Source organism: Haematobia irritans, chromosome 3, assembly GCF_050003625.1.
Source record: "Haematobia irritans isolate KBUSLIRL chromosome 3, ASM5000362v1, whole genome shotgun sequence".
In the NCBI taxonomy this organism is placed as follows: Eukaryota; Metazoa; Arthropoda; class Insecta; order Diptera; family Muscidae; genus Haematobia; species Haematobia irritans.
In genome coordinates this window covers 178,876,528-178,891,923 of record NC_134399.1, presented here as the reverse complement: position 1 = coordinate 178,891,923, position 15,396 = coordinate 178,876,528, and the positions used below count along the sequence as shown (strand labels likewise).

Genomic DNA, 15,396 nt, shown 5'->3' with positions numbered 1-15,396 from the left:
GCTGTAGAAAATTAGTAATAATATGTTAATCCAGCAAGCTACAATAAGATCAAGATTTCGAACTACAACACCAAGAGACTGGTGATCATCTTCAAAATTCTGGAGACATGAAAATGCGAGTTCGGAGTTCCTTGTATTTATGAATGAATATAGAAATAAATTTGAGAAAATTTGCTATATAGAAAATTATTTTTTTTTTACAAAATTTTCTATAAAGAAATAAAATTTTGAAAAAATTTTCTATAGAAAACAAGTAAGGAAAGTCTAAAGTCTGGCTGGGCCGACTGTACTATACCCTGCACCACTTTGTAGATCTAAATTATCGATACCATATCACATCCGTCAAATGTGTTGGGGGCTATATATAAAGGTTTTTCCCAAATACATAAATTTAAAATCACTCGATCTGGACAAAATTTGATAGACTTCCACAAAATCTATAGACTCAAACTATATAATACCCTACACCACTTTGTAGATCTAAATTTTCGATACAATATCACATCCGTCAAATGTGTTGAGGGCTATATATAAAGGTTTGTCCCAAATACATACATTTAAAATCACTCGATCTGGACAAAATTTGATAGACTTCTACAAAATATATAGACTTAAAATTTAAGTCGGCTAATGCACTAGGGTGGAACACAATGTTAGTAAAAAAATATGGGAAACATTTAAATCTGAAGCAATTTTAAGGAAACTTCGCAAAAGTTTATTTATGATTTATCGCTCGATATATATGTATTAGAAGTTTAGGAAAATTAGAGTCATTTTTACAACTTTTCGACTAAGCAGTGGCGATATGATTATCGCTCGATATATACAGCAGCGCTCAAAATAATAGTAGTAGCAAATAAATTAAAGCACCATCGTGATTTACAGTTTTTGTCGTAAAATTGGTACTGTACTCAGTGTTTTTAGGTTGCCGAACATATAGACGGGATCCTCTTCAATCATAAAGCACCATTTTTAACTCATCCATCAAATGTTCCTCCATTTCTGTACTGGGGAATGTTCCTCCATTTCTGTACTGACCAATGGAAATCCTCTTGGGCATACTTTATTCTTTTCGATACATGTTTTCTTTGAAAGGAGAGTGACTTTTCTTGGACTATGGACAGCTAAATTATTTTCGTCTTTTAATTGTTTGTAAGCTAGCTTATAACCTTTTTTTTTGTTTTGGAGCTTGCAAAGGGATTCTTCTTATGTCGATTTTTTTACAACAACAATAGCATCAGAAATTAAACCAACGGTATTTTTTTATTATGCACACTCCAAACAATGATATAGTAAAAAACAAAGATAAAATAAACCTTTAGTGGAAGGAATAGAAGAAGCAGAAAAAAAATTCAGCACAGCACTACTATTATTTTGAGCACAACTGTACGTATTAGAAGTTTAGGAAAATTAGAGTAATTTTTACAACTTTTCGACTAAGCAGTGGCGATTTGATAACGAAAATGTTGGTATTTTGACCATTTTTGTCGAAATCAGAAAAACATATATATGGGATATATCTAAATCTGAACCGATTTCAAACAAATTTGGCACGCATAGCTATAATGCTAATTCTACTCCCTGTGCAAAATTTCAACTTAATCAGAGCAAAAAATTGGCCTCTGTGGTCATATGAGTGTAAATCGGGCGAAAGCTATATATGGGAGCTATATCTAAATCTGAACCGATTTCAACCAAATTTGGCACACATAGCTATAATGCTAATTCTACTCCCTGTGCAAAATTTCAACCAAATTTAGGTAAAACTCTGGGACCGTATTCGTCCAAATCGGGCGAAAGATATATATGGGAGCTACATCTAAATCTGAACCGATTTCAATAAAATTTGGGACACTTGACTATGGTACTAATAGTTCTTCTTGTGCAAAATTTTAAGCAAATTACGTTAAAAGTCTGGCTTCTGGGACCATATAAGTCCATATCGGGCGAAATATATATATGGGAGCTATATCTAAATCTGAACCGATTTCTTCCAAAATCAATAGAGTTCTATTCTGAGCCAAAACACATACTTGTGCCAAATTTGAAGTTGATTGGACTAAAACTGCGACCTAGACTTTGGTTACAAAAATGTGTTCACGGACAGACGGACATGGCTATATCGACTCAGGAGCCCACCCTGAGCATTTTTGCCAAAGACACCATATGTCTATGGTGCCAAAGACACCATATGAAATTTTGACAAAATTTTCTGTATAAATAAAATTTTGACAAAATTTTCTATAGAAATAAAATATTGACAAAATTGTCTAAAGAAATAAAATTTTGACAAAACTTTCTACACAAAAAAAAAAAAAATTACAAAATTTTCTATAGAACTAAAATTTTCTATAGAACTAAAATTGTGACAAAATTTTCGGTAGAAATAAAATTTTGACAAAATTTTCTATAGAAATAAAATTCCGACAAAACTTTCTTTAGAAATAAAATTATTGCAAAATTGTCTATAGAAGTAGAATTTTGACAAATTTTCCTTAGAAAAATCTCGAAAAAATCCCCAAAATACATAAATTTATGGAAATTCCCCCACCAAATCCCCAAGTCCTCAACTCCAAAAATTTCGTCCCCATTCACGAAAAAATATCCCCAATTTGGGGAAAATCCCCAATACTGCCAACACTGGTTACAAGGAACAAATTAAGGAATTCCATAACTACCCAGCAAAAAAGCTTCGCCAAAAATGTAATGAAAATGTTCTTTTTGGATCCGGAAGTGGTGCAAAATTGACGAAGAAGCGGTGAATTTAACATGTGTTTGCCATAGGATGGAAGTCCTCCATTTCAACAGCCGTTGCACTGAATTTTCATCACTTCTTTAGGTGTGATCCGAATTCAATGTTTTGGATGTAAATTAAACAAGTATATACGGCCGTAAGTTCGGCCAGGCCGAATCTTATGTACCCTCCACCATGGATTGCGTAGGAACTTCTACTAAAGGCTGTCATCCACAATCGAATTACTTGGGTTGCGATAACACTTGCCGATGGCAAGGTATCGTAAAACTTTTTAACACTGTCTTCTAAATTGTAAGTTAGCCCATACGGGGTATATATTAAACAAAAAAAGGCCGATTAAATACGTATATAATCTAGTTTGACAAAATTTTCTATAGAAATAAAATTTTGACAAAATTTTCTATAGAAATGAAACCTTGACAAAATTTTCTATAGAAATAAAATTTTGACAAAATTTTCTATAGAAATAAAAATTTGACAAAATTTTCTATAGAAATAAAAACTTGACAAAATTTTCTATAGAAATAAAATGTTGACAAAATTTTCTATGGAAGTAAAATGTTGACAAAATTTTCTATAGTAATACAATTTTGACAAAAATTTCTATAGAAATAAAATGTTGACAAAATTTTGTATAGAAATGAAATTTTGACAAAATTTTGTATAGAAATAAAATGTTGACAAAATTTTCTACAGAAATAAATTTTTTACAAAATTTTCTATAGAAATAAAATTTGACAAACATTTCTATAGAAATAAACTTTTGATAAAACTTTCTATAGAAATGAAATTTTAACAAAACTTTCTATAGTAATAAAATTTGACAAAATTTTCTATGGAAATAAAGTTTTGGTAGATTACAAAATTTTCTATAGAAATAAAATTTTGACAAAATTTTCTATGGACATAAAATTTTGACAAACATTTGTATAGAAATAAACTTTTGACAAAACTTTCTATAGAAATGAAATTTTGACAAAACTTTCTATAGTAATAAAATTTGACAAAATTTTCTATGGAAATAAAGTTTTGGTAGATTGTTTTTGGCGATATGGACCAATTTTTGTGTAATAAGTCATCGGCTATATATAACTAAAGACCGATATGGACCAATTTTTACATGGCTGTTAGAGGCCATATATTGACAAAATGTACCAAATTTCAACCGTATCGGATGACTTTTGCTCCTCCAAGAGGTTCCGGACGTCAAATCTGGGGACGTTTTATTTGGGAACTATATATAATTATGGACCGATATGGACCAATTTTTGCATGGTTGTTAGAGACCATATACTAACACCATGTACCAAATTTCAACCGGATCGGATGAATTTTGCCCCTCCAAGAGGCTCCGGAGGTCAAATCTGGGGATCGGTTTATATGGAGGCTATATATAATTATGGACCGATATGGACCAATTTTTGCAGGGTTGTTAAAAACCGTATACTAAGACCACGTACTAAATTTCAATCGGATCGGATGAATTTTGCTCCTCCAAGAGGCTCCGGTGGTCAAATCGGGGATCGGTTTATATGGGAGCTATATATAATTATGGACCGATATGGACCAATTTTTGCATGGTTGTTAGAGGCCGTATACTAACATCAGGTACCAAATTTCAACCGGATCGGATGAATTTTGCCCCTCCAAAAGTCTCCGGAGGTCAAATCTGGGGATCGGTTTATATGGGGGCTATATATATTTATGGACCGATATGGACCAATTTTTGCATGGTTGTTAGAGACCGTATACTAAGACCACGTACCAAATTTCAACCGGATCGGATGAATTTTGCTGCTCCGGGAGGCTCCCCAAGCCAAATTTGGGGATCGGTTTATATGGGGGCTATACGTAAACGTGGTCCGATATGGCCCATTTTCAATACCATCCGACCTACATCAATAACAACTACTTGTGCCAAGTTTCAAGTCGATAGCTTGTTTCGTTCGGAAGTTAGCGTGATTTCCACAGACGGACGGACAGCCGGACAGACGGACAGACGGACGGACGGACAGACGGACAGACGGACAGACGGACGGACGGACGGACATGCTTAGATCGACTCAGAATTTCACCACGACCCAGAATATATATACTTTATGGGGTCTTAGAGCAATATTTCGATGTGTTACAAACGGAATGACAAAGTTAATATACCCCCATCCTATGGTGGAGGGTATAAAAATTCTATGATAATTAGTCACATAAATAATTTTTATAATTTTTAATGGATTCTAACGCTTGTCGGAAACGTTTGACCTCAAATATTTTCAAAAATTCAGAATTTTTTCAGATTGGATTTAGCATTTTTTTCGACAGAATTTAAATGATTTGTACCATTTTATAAATTCTTACTCTGTTTTTAACCTATTTGAAACAAAAAATGATTAAAGTACCCATTAAACGTATGAAAAAAAAACCAAGTAATAAAAAATTGACTTAAAATAACTTCCGGGGTAGTTAAAATAAAGAACATCATTGGGAGTGCATCTTCTGGATGTGCTTTTAAAGTTGTGCCTTTGGAAGAACTTTCAAATTTTTTTGCTGGGTACATACAGAAAGATGGTGCGAAGTCCAAAATCTAAGTCAGTCATATTTCCGATTCTCCCATGGGTTGCAAATGATCAACAGTATGAACAACCGCCTGATACTAGGAAAATGTTGCCAAAAGCACCTCCAACCAGTGTTGCAATGAGGATTTTTCGAAATCCGTTCATTATTACTTATTTTTGTGCAAGCCGCCGGTAATTTGGTATGTTAGTGTGTAACATACCAAAATAGTTTCTATTTCACTGATTTTTGGAAAATTCAAAAACATCTTCATATTAAATGCTTATTTTCCCACAATTAAGTTTTGATCCTCGTATCGTGAGTGCTATGAACTGATTTTTGTAAGGGAATTGCATTAAAAGTAAAATAAGTTTCTTTATGAGGCACGATCCATTTTATTCCCTCTGATTGTATGTCATGGTCGTTGTGGCGGTGGATGATGTTGCTGCCGTGATTTGCCCTTGTCCCACACTTCAGTACACCCAAAACAAGCCGTTTGGCTTGTAGTCCTTTTCAGGACCCATTCCAGTAAACCAATAACACAAAAAACAGAGGACGATGGCATCAGCAACAACATCGTCACCGCCATCATCAACTTTTACAATGACCACTTCCGTTGTAATAAAGCTGACAAAACGCATACCTCTTCCCTCTCAATGTCTGCCCACTTTCAACCGCAAGCTGCATCCCGGCTTTCAATGTTCAGAGCGTGGATAGAATGGAATATTTTAAAAACCACTTGTTTTGTTGCCTTCTGAAGTTTTATAACATTGGCCCAACCCAATGGCAATGGCACAAGAAGGTACAGTACACCAAACAACCAAAACTATTTGTAAAACACAAGCAGAAATGTTCATGCTGCGATTTTGTTCTTTTTTTCTTGCAGAGTCGAAACACAAAAATGGTGAACATTGTAGACAACAGGGTGTCAAATGTCTACAGTTTGCATATAAAACTTGAACTGGTCAACTGGGTAGTTCTCCGTTCTTCGTTTACCATTTAAACAGGAAACATCATAAATTGGCTAAATTCTCCAATGGAATTCTAACATTTCTAAAATTGGCATGATTTTGGCATGAAAACTAAACATTCAAGAATTTCTGAAAAAAATCGGTCGTTACTTGGATTTTTCATGTTTTTTACTGCACTTACATTGCCCAAGATGTCAAAGTTTAGCACAAGAAGTACAAATATTTACTAGTGTGGCAAATTTGATTGAAATCGGTTCAGATTTAGATATAGTTCCCATATATATGTTCTTCCGAATTGGCCTAATATATCCAAAACTGTGTTGCCAGTATTTTTCTGTTTGTTGTCCCCAAATTATGATGTTTTCGTCCCCAAAAATCCCCAATTTAAACTTAAGAATCCACAATACATTTTTGACAGGTGGTTTTTTGAACAAGTATATAGAGCAGTAAGTTCGGCCGGGCCGAATCTTAAATACCCACCACCATGAATCAAATATACTAGTTTCCTTTGAAAATTTCAGGGGGCTTTGATGCCATATATTTTCCAAAGCAGATCAGTTCAACCAGTACGCTTCCCAAAAGAACATTTTGAAGAGCTTACCTATGAAGACTAGATCAGATTCTGGATTTATAAGAACCCTTTTTTGTTTGAGTTTTAGAGGAATCATAAACATCTCTTGTAAGTGTGCAAGAAAACGACGAAATAAAGCTTTGATTTGAAATGTAAAACCTGTAGATTTTTACCCCAATTATTTAAATTTCAGGCAAATTGGACAAAATCTACGGATTCTAGAAGCCCAAGAAGTAAAATCGGGAGATCGGTCTATATGGGGGCTATATCAAAATAAGGTCCGAAAATTCAATTTTCGGCACACCTCCTTATAGTTCTAGAATACCGCTAGATTTCCAATTTCAGGCAAATTGGATAAAAACTACGGATTCTAGAAGCCCAAGAAGTAAAATCGGGAGATCGGTCTATATGGGGGCTATATCAAAACATGGACCGATACTAACCATTTTCGGCACACCTCTTTGTGGTCCTAGAATACTTCTAGATTTCCAATTTCAGGCAAATTGGATAAAAACTACGGTTTCTATAAACTCAAGACCCCAAATCGGGAGATCGGTTTCTATGGAAGCTATATCAAAACCTGGACCCATCTTCGAACTTGGCCTGCGTGCAGACAAAAGACGATTTCAGGACAAATTTCAGGACGATAGCTCCATTAGTGAAGACTGTAGTGTGATTACAACAGGCAGACAGTCGGACATGCTTATATCGTCTTAGAATTTCTCCCTGATCAAGAATATACAAATTATATAGTCGGAAATAGATATTTCGAAGTGTTACGAACGGAACGACAAACTTATTACACCCTCGTCACCATTCTATGGTGCTGGGTATAAAAAGAAAATAAAGCAAACGGCTTTGCTCTAGAAAATCAGCAATAATTAAAAAATTGAAATTTTGTCAAATCCAGCAAGCTGAGAGTTCGGCCAACTTGTAATTATGAACGTAAATTTACTTCTAAATATTCAAATAGTAAAATTGGGTGGTAGACACGTTGCCAAAATTGGTAGAATTCCACAAGAAATGATCGATTTTCTATTGTTTGGTAGAATTTTTGATGTTTTGGTAGAATTTGCAAAGAGATACTTCATACACTTTCTATAGAAATAAACTTCTGACAAATTTTTCTATATAGAAATAACATTTTGAGAAAATATTCTATAAAGAAATACAATTTTGTTCTATAAAGAAAAAAATTTTTGATAAAATTTTCTACATAGAAATAAAATTTTTACAAAATTTTCTATATAGAAATAAAATTTTGACAAAATTTTCTATAAAAATAAAATTTTTACAAATTTTTCAATAGAAATAAAATTTTTGATAACATTTTCTATAGAAATAAAATTTTGACAAAATTTTCTATTGAAATAAAATTTTGACAAAATATTCTATAGAAATAAAATTTTGACAAAATTCTCTATATAAATAGAATTTTGACAAAATTTTCTATTGAAATAAAATTTTAACAAAATGTTTTATAGAAATAAAATTTTGACAAAATATTCTATAGAAATAATATTTTGACAAAATTTTCTATAAAAATAAAAAAATTTTGGCAAAATTATCTATAGAAGTAGAATTTTTACTAAATTTCCTATACAAATAAAATTTTGAAAAATAGAAATAAAATTTTGACAAAATGTTCTATAGAAATAGAATTTTGAGAAAAAAATTCTATAATGAAATACATTTTTTTTTCTATATAGAAAAATAATTTTGAGAAAATGTTCTACATAGAAATAAAATTTTGACAAAATTTTTTATAAAAATAAAACTTTTTCAATTTTTTCTATAGAAATACAAATTTCACAAAATTTTCTATAGAAGTAGAAATTTTACAGAATTTTCTATATAGAAATAAAATTTTGACAAAATTTTCTATATAGAAATAATATTTTGACAAAATTTTCTATAAAAATAAAACAAAAATGGCAAAATTGTCTATAGAAGTAGAATTTTGACTAAATTTCCTATACAAATAAAATTTTGAAAAAATTTTCTATAGAAATTAAAAAATTTTGGCAAAATTGTCTATAGAAGTAGAATTCTGACTAAATTTCCTATACAAATAAAATTTTGAAAAAATATTCTATACGAATAAAATTTTGACTAAATTTCCTATAGAAATAACATTTTGATAAAACATTCTATAGAAATAAAATTTTGACCAAATTTTCTATAGAAATAAAATTTTGACAAAATTTTCTATAGAAATAAAATTTTGACAAAATTTTCTATAGAAAAAACATTCTGACAAATTTTCTATAGAAATAAAATTTCTACAAAATTTTCTATAGGAATAAAACTTTGACAAAATTTTCTATAGAAATAAAATTTTGACAAAATTTTCTATAGAAATAAAATTTTGGCAAAATTTTCTATAGAAATAAAATTTTGACAAAATTTTCTATAGAAATAAAATTTTGACAAAATTTTCTATAAGAATAAAATTTTGACAAAATTTTCTATAGAAATAAAATTTTGATTAAATTTTGGCAAAATTGTCTATAGAAATAAAAATTTTGTTAAAAAAGATGAAACCGATTTCTCGAAAAAATCCCCACAAAAGTCCCCAAATTTATGGAAATTCCCCACCAAATCCCCAATTCTCTAAAAATGTCGTCCTCATTCACAGAAAAAAACAAGTAAGTAAAGTCTAAAGTCGGACGGGGCCGACTATATTATACCCTTCACCACTATGTAGACAAACTTTTGTGTTACTATCTCAACTACTTCAAATTTGCTGGCCTCCGTGGTCATATGAGTCGGGCGAAATATTTATATTGTGCAAAATTTGAAGCAAATTACTGCAAAACTATGGCTTCTGAGGCCATATAGGTCCAAATCGGACGAAAAATATATATGGGAGCTATATCTTAATCTGAACCGATTTGGCTGATATTTTGCAAGTTTTGCGAGACTAATAAAATATTCGGATGTACTGAATTTGAAGAACATCGGTTGATAAACACGCCAATTATGACCAGATCGAGGATAAATATATATATGGCAGCTATATCTAAATCTGAACCGATTTTTTCCAAAATCAATAGCGATTGTCTTCCCAAAAAACGACCTTATGCCCAATTTGAGGACGATCGGACTTAAACTGCGAGCTGTACTTTGCTCACAAAATTACATATACAGACGGACAGACAGACAGACACCGCTAAATCGACTCAGAATTTAATTCTAAGACGATCGATATATTAAACGATGGGTCTCAGACTTTTCCTTCTTGGCGTTACATACAAATGCACAAACTTGTTATACCCTGTACCACAGTAGTGGTGAAGGGTATAAATATCCCCTATACTGAAAACACTGATTCAACAGAACTCAGCACGCGTCAAACAAAAATGGCTTATAAAGTAGGATCCTCGCTACATTTCTTCCGCACAGTGGCCACAAAAATCTCTGGATTTCAATACGTTATACTTTTGCGACTGGGGCGCAAAGAAAAAATACCAATGTTTCTATCATTTCAAGACGTGCAGCGTGTGATGGATTTGTTGGACGCTGGAAGCCATAATTCCAGCCAAATGTAGCCAATTCAAACACATTTAAACAATGTTTGTTAAAAAAAAAATAAAAAATAATTAAAACAAGTAAAGAAAGTCGAAAGTCGAGCGGAGCTGACTATATTATACCCTTCACTACTTTGTAGAATAAAATTTTTAAATCGAAAAAGCCAATTTTTCGACGATTTTAAAATTTTACAAAAGTCAACTTTCTATGTCGATTTTCCACCTTTGAAAAAGTTTACTTTCGACTTTAGCGATTATTTAAAAGTCGACTTTTAATGTCGCGATTTTCGAAACGATTTCTCTCTCGTTTCTATATTAATTCGAATCCAAATTCAACTTGCTGATTTATTTCATAAAAGTAAGTTTTAGACTTACTAAAAGTCGATTAAAACTGATTAGTCGATTTGACACGACTTTTAAACATATCAAAGTTAGGTTAAGTATAGCGGCAACCCTCAATTCCAGGTTCACTCAGTCCTTTGTGATATCGCAGTGGTGAACGTTTCTCTTATCACTGGGAGCTGTTTAGCTCAAAGACAATGGATCTCCTTTTTATAGCGATGAAACCACTTGGAGAAGCTTTGAGACACTTAGAAATGTCAACAGCATTACTCAGAGTGGACCGCTGAAAAAGTATTTGGTGTTTTGTGTAAACTTGGATTGAACCCATAACCCTTTGTATACAAGGCGAGCATGTTTACCATTGCACCACTCTGGCTCAAAAATATGAAAAGTCGATTGTGAACATTACAAAAAGTCAAAGTCGACATCTCAATATTTTTGGCAGTAATGCCCATTTTCATGAAGCTCCGTTAGTGCTACGTTAGCTAACGACCTTTTAAACCGTGATATCTACATATCTGTCATCTTGCGTATATATTCCATATGCCAGTTAGAAACTTAACTGCTGAACATTTTTCAGTTAAAGTTAACCGGAGAAGAGATATTTCCATTTTTCTTTCTGTTAACTGGCAGTTAAAGCCTAACGGAGCTACATGAAAATGGCCGTAAATCGATTAGTCGATTTGGATTTTTTTATGCCTAATCTGAACGTCTACCGTTTTCGCATTATCCTTCTGGGAAGTACATGCCTAACTTCAGGATCTATATTCATTATCAGAGCATTTAAATCACAAAATATACCATGAATGCCTGAACGCGATCCATGAGGTATTGGAGGATGGATCAGTATGTAAATTATTCAAGTTGTCATAGAGCCCGTCCACAGCACAGAAGAAATATGATCTCCAACGGCAGATCCGGAAAGTTCTGGTCCAACTAAGATCTATCAATTGCAGTGTGGAATTGAAAGCAACATGGCTATGTATACAATGTTTTCCAAGACCGATGTCATATGTTCACATGTCTTGCCAAACTAACTAGCCTCACCACCAGATATCTGTGGATACCTCCCATCCCAAGCGCATTCAACGGTTGAACAAAAAAACTCAGCATTCTAATACCAAAACAACTACTTTTCTATTTGTTGTTGTTGTTTTTAGTTAGACGAAACCGACAATTCAAAACAAAGAAAAAATTGGTATCACACTTTGCCTTTTTGCTCCCTTCGTCCTTTCTTCAAAATACAATTTCCATAAAAATTTCGCGAGAGTTTCCTTTTGGTCCCTGAAAAAAAGGTCATTCACAGCTTTTATGGCCTTCAGCATAATACGCTTATCGAAGTGGCATTCTTGTGTTCTCTACCCTCTATTAATTTTCTCTTCGTTTCACTTGTTTGTTTGCTTTCAGGTTATCAAACATCAACAAATCCCTATTTTGGTGCAACAGTGGGTCGTGTTTGTAATCGCATAGGTAATGGACGCTTCAAGCTGAATGGCCAGGAGATACAGGTTGCTCGTAATTTCAACAATAAACACCAGCTACATGGTGGATTTATTGGATTCGATAAAGTCCATTGGCAAGTGGTGGGTCAACATCAAGACGGTATTACGCTGCAGCATTGTTCACCGGATGGTCATGAAGGATATCCGGGTGAAGTAACCGCAACAGTCAAAATCGCCTTGACCGAGGACAATTGTCTACACCTGCAGATGGGGGCAGAGACGACCAAACCAACGGCTGTCAATCTGACAAATCATAGCTATTTCAATTTAGCCGGACATGTAAGTACAAATCGAACAAATCGATATGTGGATATGCACATTTCGATTTCATTGGCAATGTTAGAGCTCTTTTTTTTCGTTATTCCATGTGACTGGAATTTCTTATTGTTATAGGTGGTGTGCGTGTGTGTGTGAGGGAGAAAGAGAGAGAGAGGGAGAGTTAGAATATCGGCAACATATGCTCACTGCAATAGATTTGCCTTGATTGAGTTGAGGATTAATACCCACACACACACACATACACTATGATTCTCATACTCATTCTAACAAAATGTTGCACAAAAGGAAATCGAATGGAATTCAAATGAAATTGAAATTGTCGGAAGGGAAATGTTGACGATGTTATCTTCCATCGATATTGTGTGTGTGTATGTAGCCAGGAAACTTTATTCTTGTTATACCTGTGCCCTATGTCTATAGACGTTGAGCTGAGATGCCAAAGGCATTCATAACCCCCAAAGGGAGTTTTGCAAGTGCAAGATTTATGACCATCCTGTCACCAATCCAATTCTTTTGGACTTTTGTGACGCAAGGTGGCATGAAGGGCTATCAACCATTGTTGATATGCAAGCAATTCTAGAGATCATTGAAAATTGAAAATGTCAATTTCATAGAATAGCAATTTATTCAAATTGTGAATGAAAGTCCATCGTAGTTTCATCTTCTATTAAACATTGCAGATTCTCCTACAGAGAGATAAAATGTCAATCTTGAGAATATCATTTATTCTGGGCATTTGTAAAACAAAACTTTAAATTGGAAATTAAATTGCAATCGTATATTAAAACCAAAACGCAAATATGTACAGCCGCAAATTCGATTGGGTCGAATCTTAAATACCCATCATCATGGAAGGAATAGTAGAATTTACTTTGAAACCCCTGCTCGTAACGGATTTTTCTACAAATCTAGTTTTTGTAATCTTAAAGTTCGACGTCGCGACTCTTGTTATCTATGAAAATCGACTTAAATCAACTTTCACCAAAAAAGCCGACATTTTATTAAAAGAGGAAAGTGATACAAATATTTCTATGGTTGCCCTTTTTATTTCGAGATTAGAGAACAAAAACAGATATAAATTATGAAACATACACAATTGGCTAAGCAATTGTCAACAGCGTCTTCAGGCGTCGAAAAACGCTGACCCCTAATTTTATTTTTTACAGACACTGACGAATAAAACTTTTTTCCATATGTTTTGATGTAAAAATTATATGTTTGAAACTCAAATTTAAAGCACATTATTTTTAAGTTCAATCATATAATGTTTGTAAACTAGTATAACATGTTTGGGACGTCGCATTTTCTTAAATGCGACGTCTGCATGCAAAAATATATTAATTTAAAAATTTGGTATAAAGGGTGATACGGTCAAAATTTGGTCAAGGGAAAACGCGTGTAAATCGGTGAAATCGTTTATTTAAAAAATCAATAAATCACGCTTGACACCTGCCATCAGATTTTGTACAGCCACCTTGTCCACCTTCTTCGCCGCAGAAAGCCAGTTTGCCTTGAACTGCTGCTCGTCCTTAGCAGTTTTTTTTGGTCTTCTTTAGGTTCCGCTTGACAATAGCCCAGTATTTCTCAATTGGGCGGAGCTCTGGCGTGTTGGGAGGGTTCTTGTCCTTGGGAACCACCTGCACGTTGTTGGCGGCGTACCACTCCATGGCCTTTTTACCGTAATGGCAAGATGCCAAATCCGGCCAAAACAGTACGGAACAACCGTGTTTCTTCAGGAAAGGCAGCAGACGTTTATTCAAACACTCTTTCACGTAAATTTCTTGGTTGACAGTCCCGGAAGCTTTGAAAATGTTGCTTTTCAAGCCACAGGTACAGATGGCTTGCCAAACCAGATATTTCTTTGCGAACTTTGACAGTTTTATGTGCTTGAAAATATCTGCTACCTTTCCCCTTCCTTTTGCCGTATAAAACTCTGGTCCCGGAAGTTGCTCGTAGTCGGCTTTGACGTAGGTTTCGTCGTCCATTGCCACGCAGTCAAACTTCGTCAGCATCGTCGTGTACAGCCTCCGGGATCGCGCTTTGGCCGTCGTATTTTGTTTATCGTCGCGATTTGGAGTCACTACCTTCTTGTAAGTCGATAGTCCGGCTCGTTTTTTGGCTCGATGCACGGTTGTAGACGATACACCCAGCTTATTTGCGGCATCTCGGAGAGAGAGGTTAGGGTTTCGCTTGAAACTACTGGCAACTCTCTTTGTTGTCTCAGCGGCTTCCTGTTTTCGATTTCCCCCCGATCCAGACTTCCTGGCTGTCGACAAACGTTCTCCAAACACTTTAATTACATTTGTAATGGTTGATTTGGCAACTTTTATCGATTTTGCCAGCTTTGCGTGCGAGTAGCTCGGATTTTCGCGATGCGCGAGCAAAATTTTGATACGCTGCTCTTCCTGCTTGAACGGCATTTTGACAACTGAAGAGTGAATTCCAAAATCAAAATAGGAGCAACATTCTACACACACACACCTTCAAATTGAGGGGTGTTCAGGTTTTTTAAATGCAAAATTGAAAGAAATACGTCAAGTTTTTATTGACCAAATTTTGACCGTATCACCCTTTAAACATATATATGTTTAGAAATGTCAGATAGAGCAAGAAAGAATTGAGAATAAGTTCGGCCGTGTCGAATATTATGTACCCTCCACCATAAAACTTCTTAACATCGTCTTCTAAATCGTCTAAGTTAGTCCATACGTGGCAGATTATATACGTATATAATTCAGTTCTTGACCGGTATATACAGGGAAGTCTACAAATAATTACGAACCGATATAAACATTTGCGTGGTAATTAAAGAGCCAGAATTAAAATATGGGGGTGGCTTTATATAGCGACTATATATAATTATGAACCGCTATGGACCCATTTTTGTGAGATTTGG

The 15,396-nt window shown here is 34.1% G+C and overlaps 1 protein-coding gene across 1 annotated transcript in view; it reads left to right on the top strand.

Moving 5' to 3' along the window:
- The window catches only part of LOC142229471 (galactose mutarotase), an 85,844-nt gene that overhangs the window by 30,796 nt on the left and 39,652 nt on the right, over window positions 1-15,396 (top strand). The window contains exon 3 of the mRNA XM_075300030.1: window positions 12,127-12,500. Within this exon, the coding sequence (XP_075156145.1) occupies window positions 12,127-12,500 (374 nt within the window). The remainder of the gene's footprint in view (window positions 1-12,126; window positions 12,501-15,396) is intronic.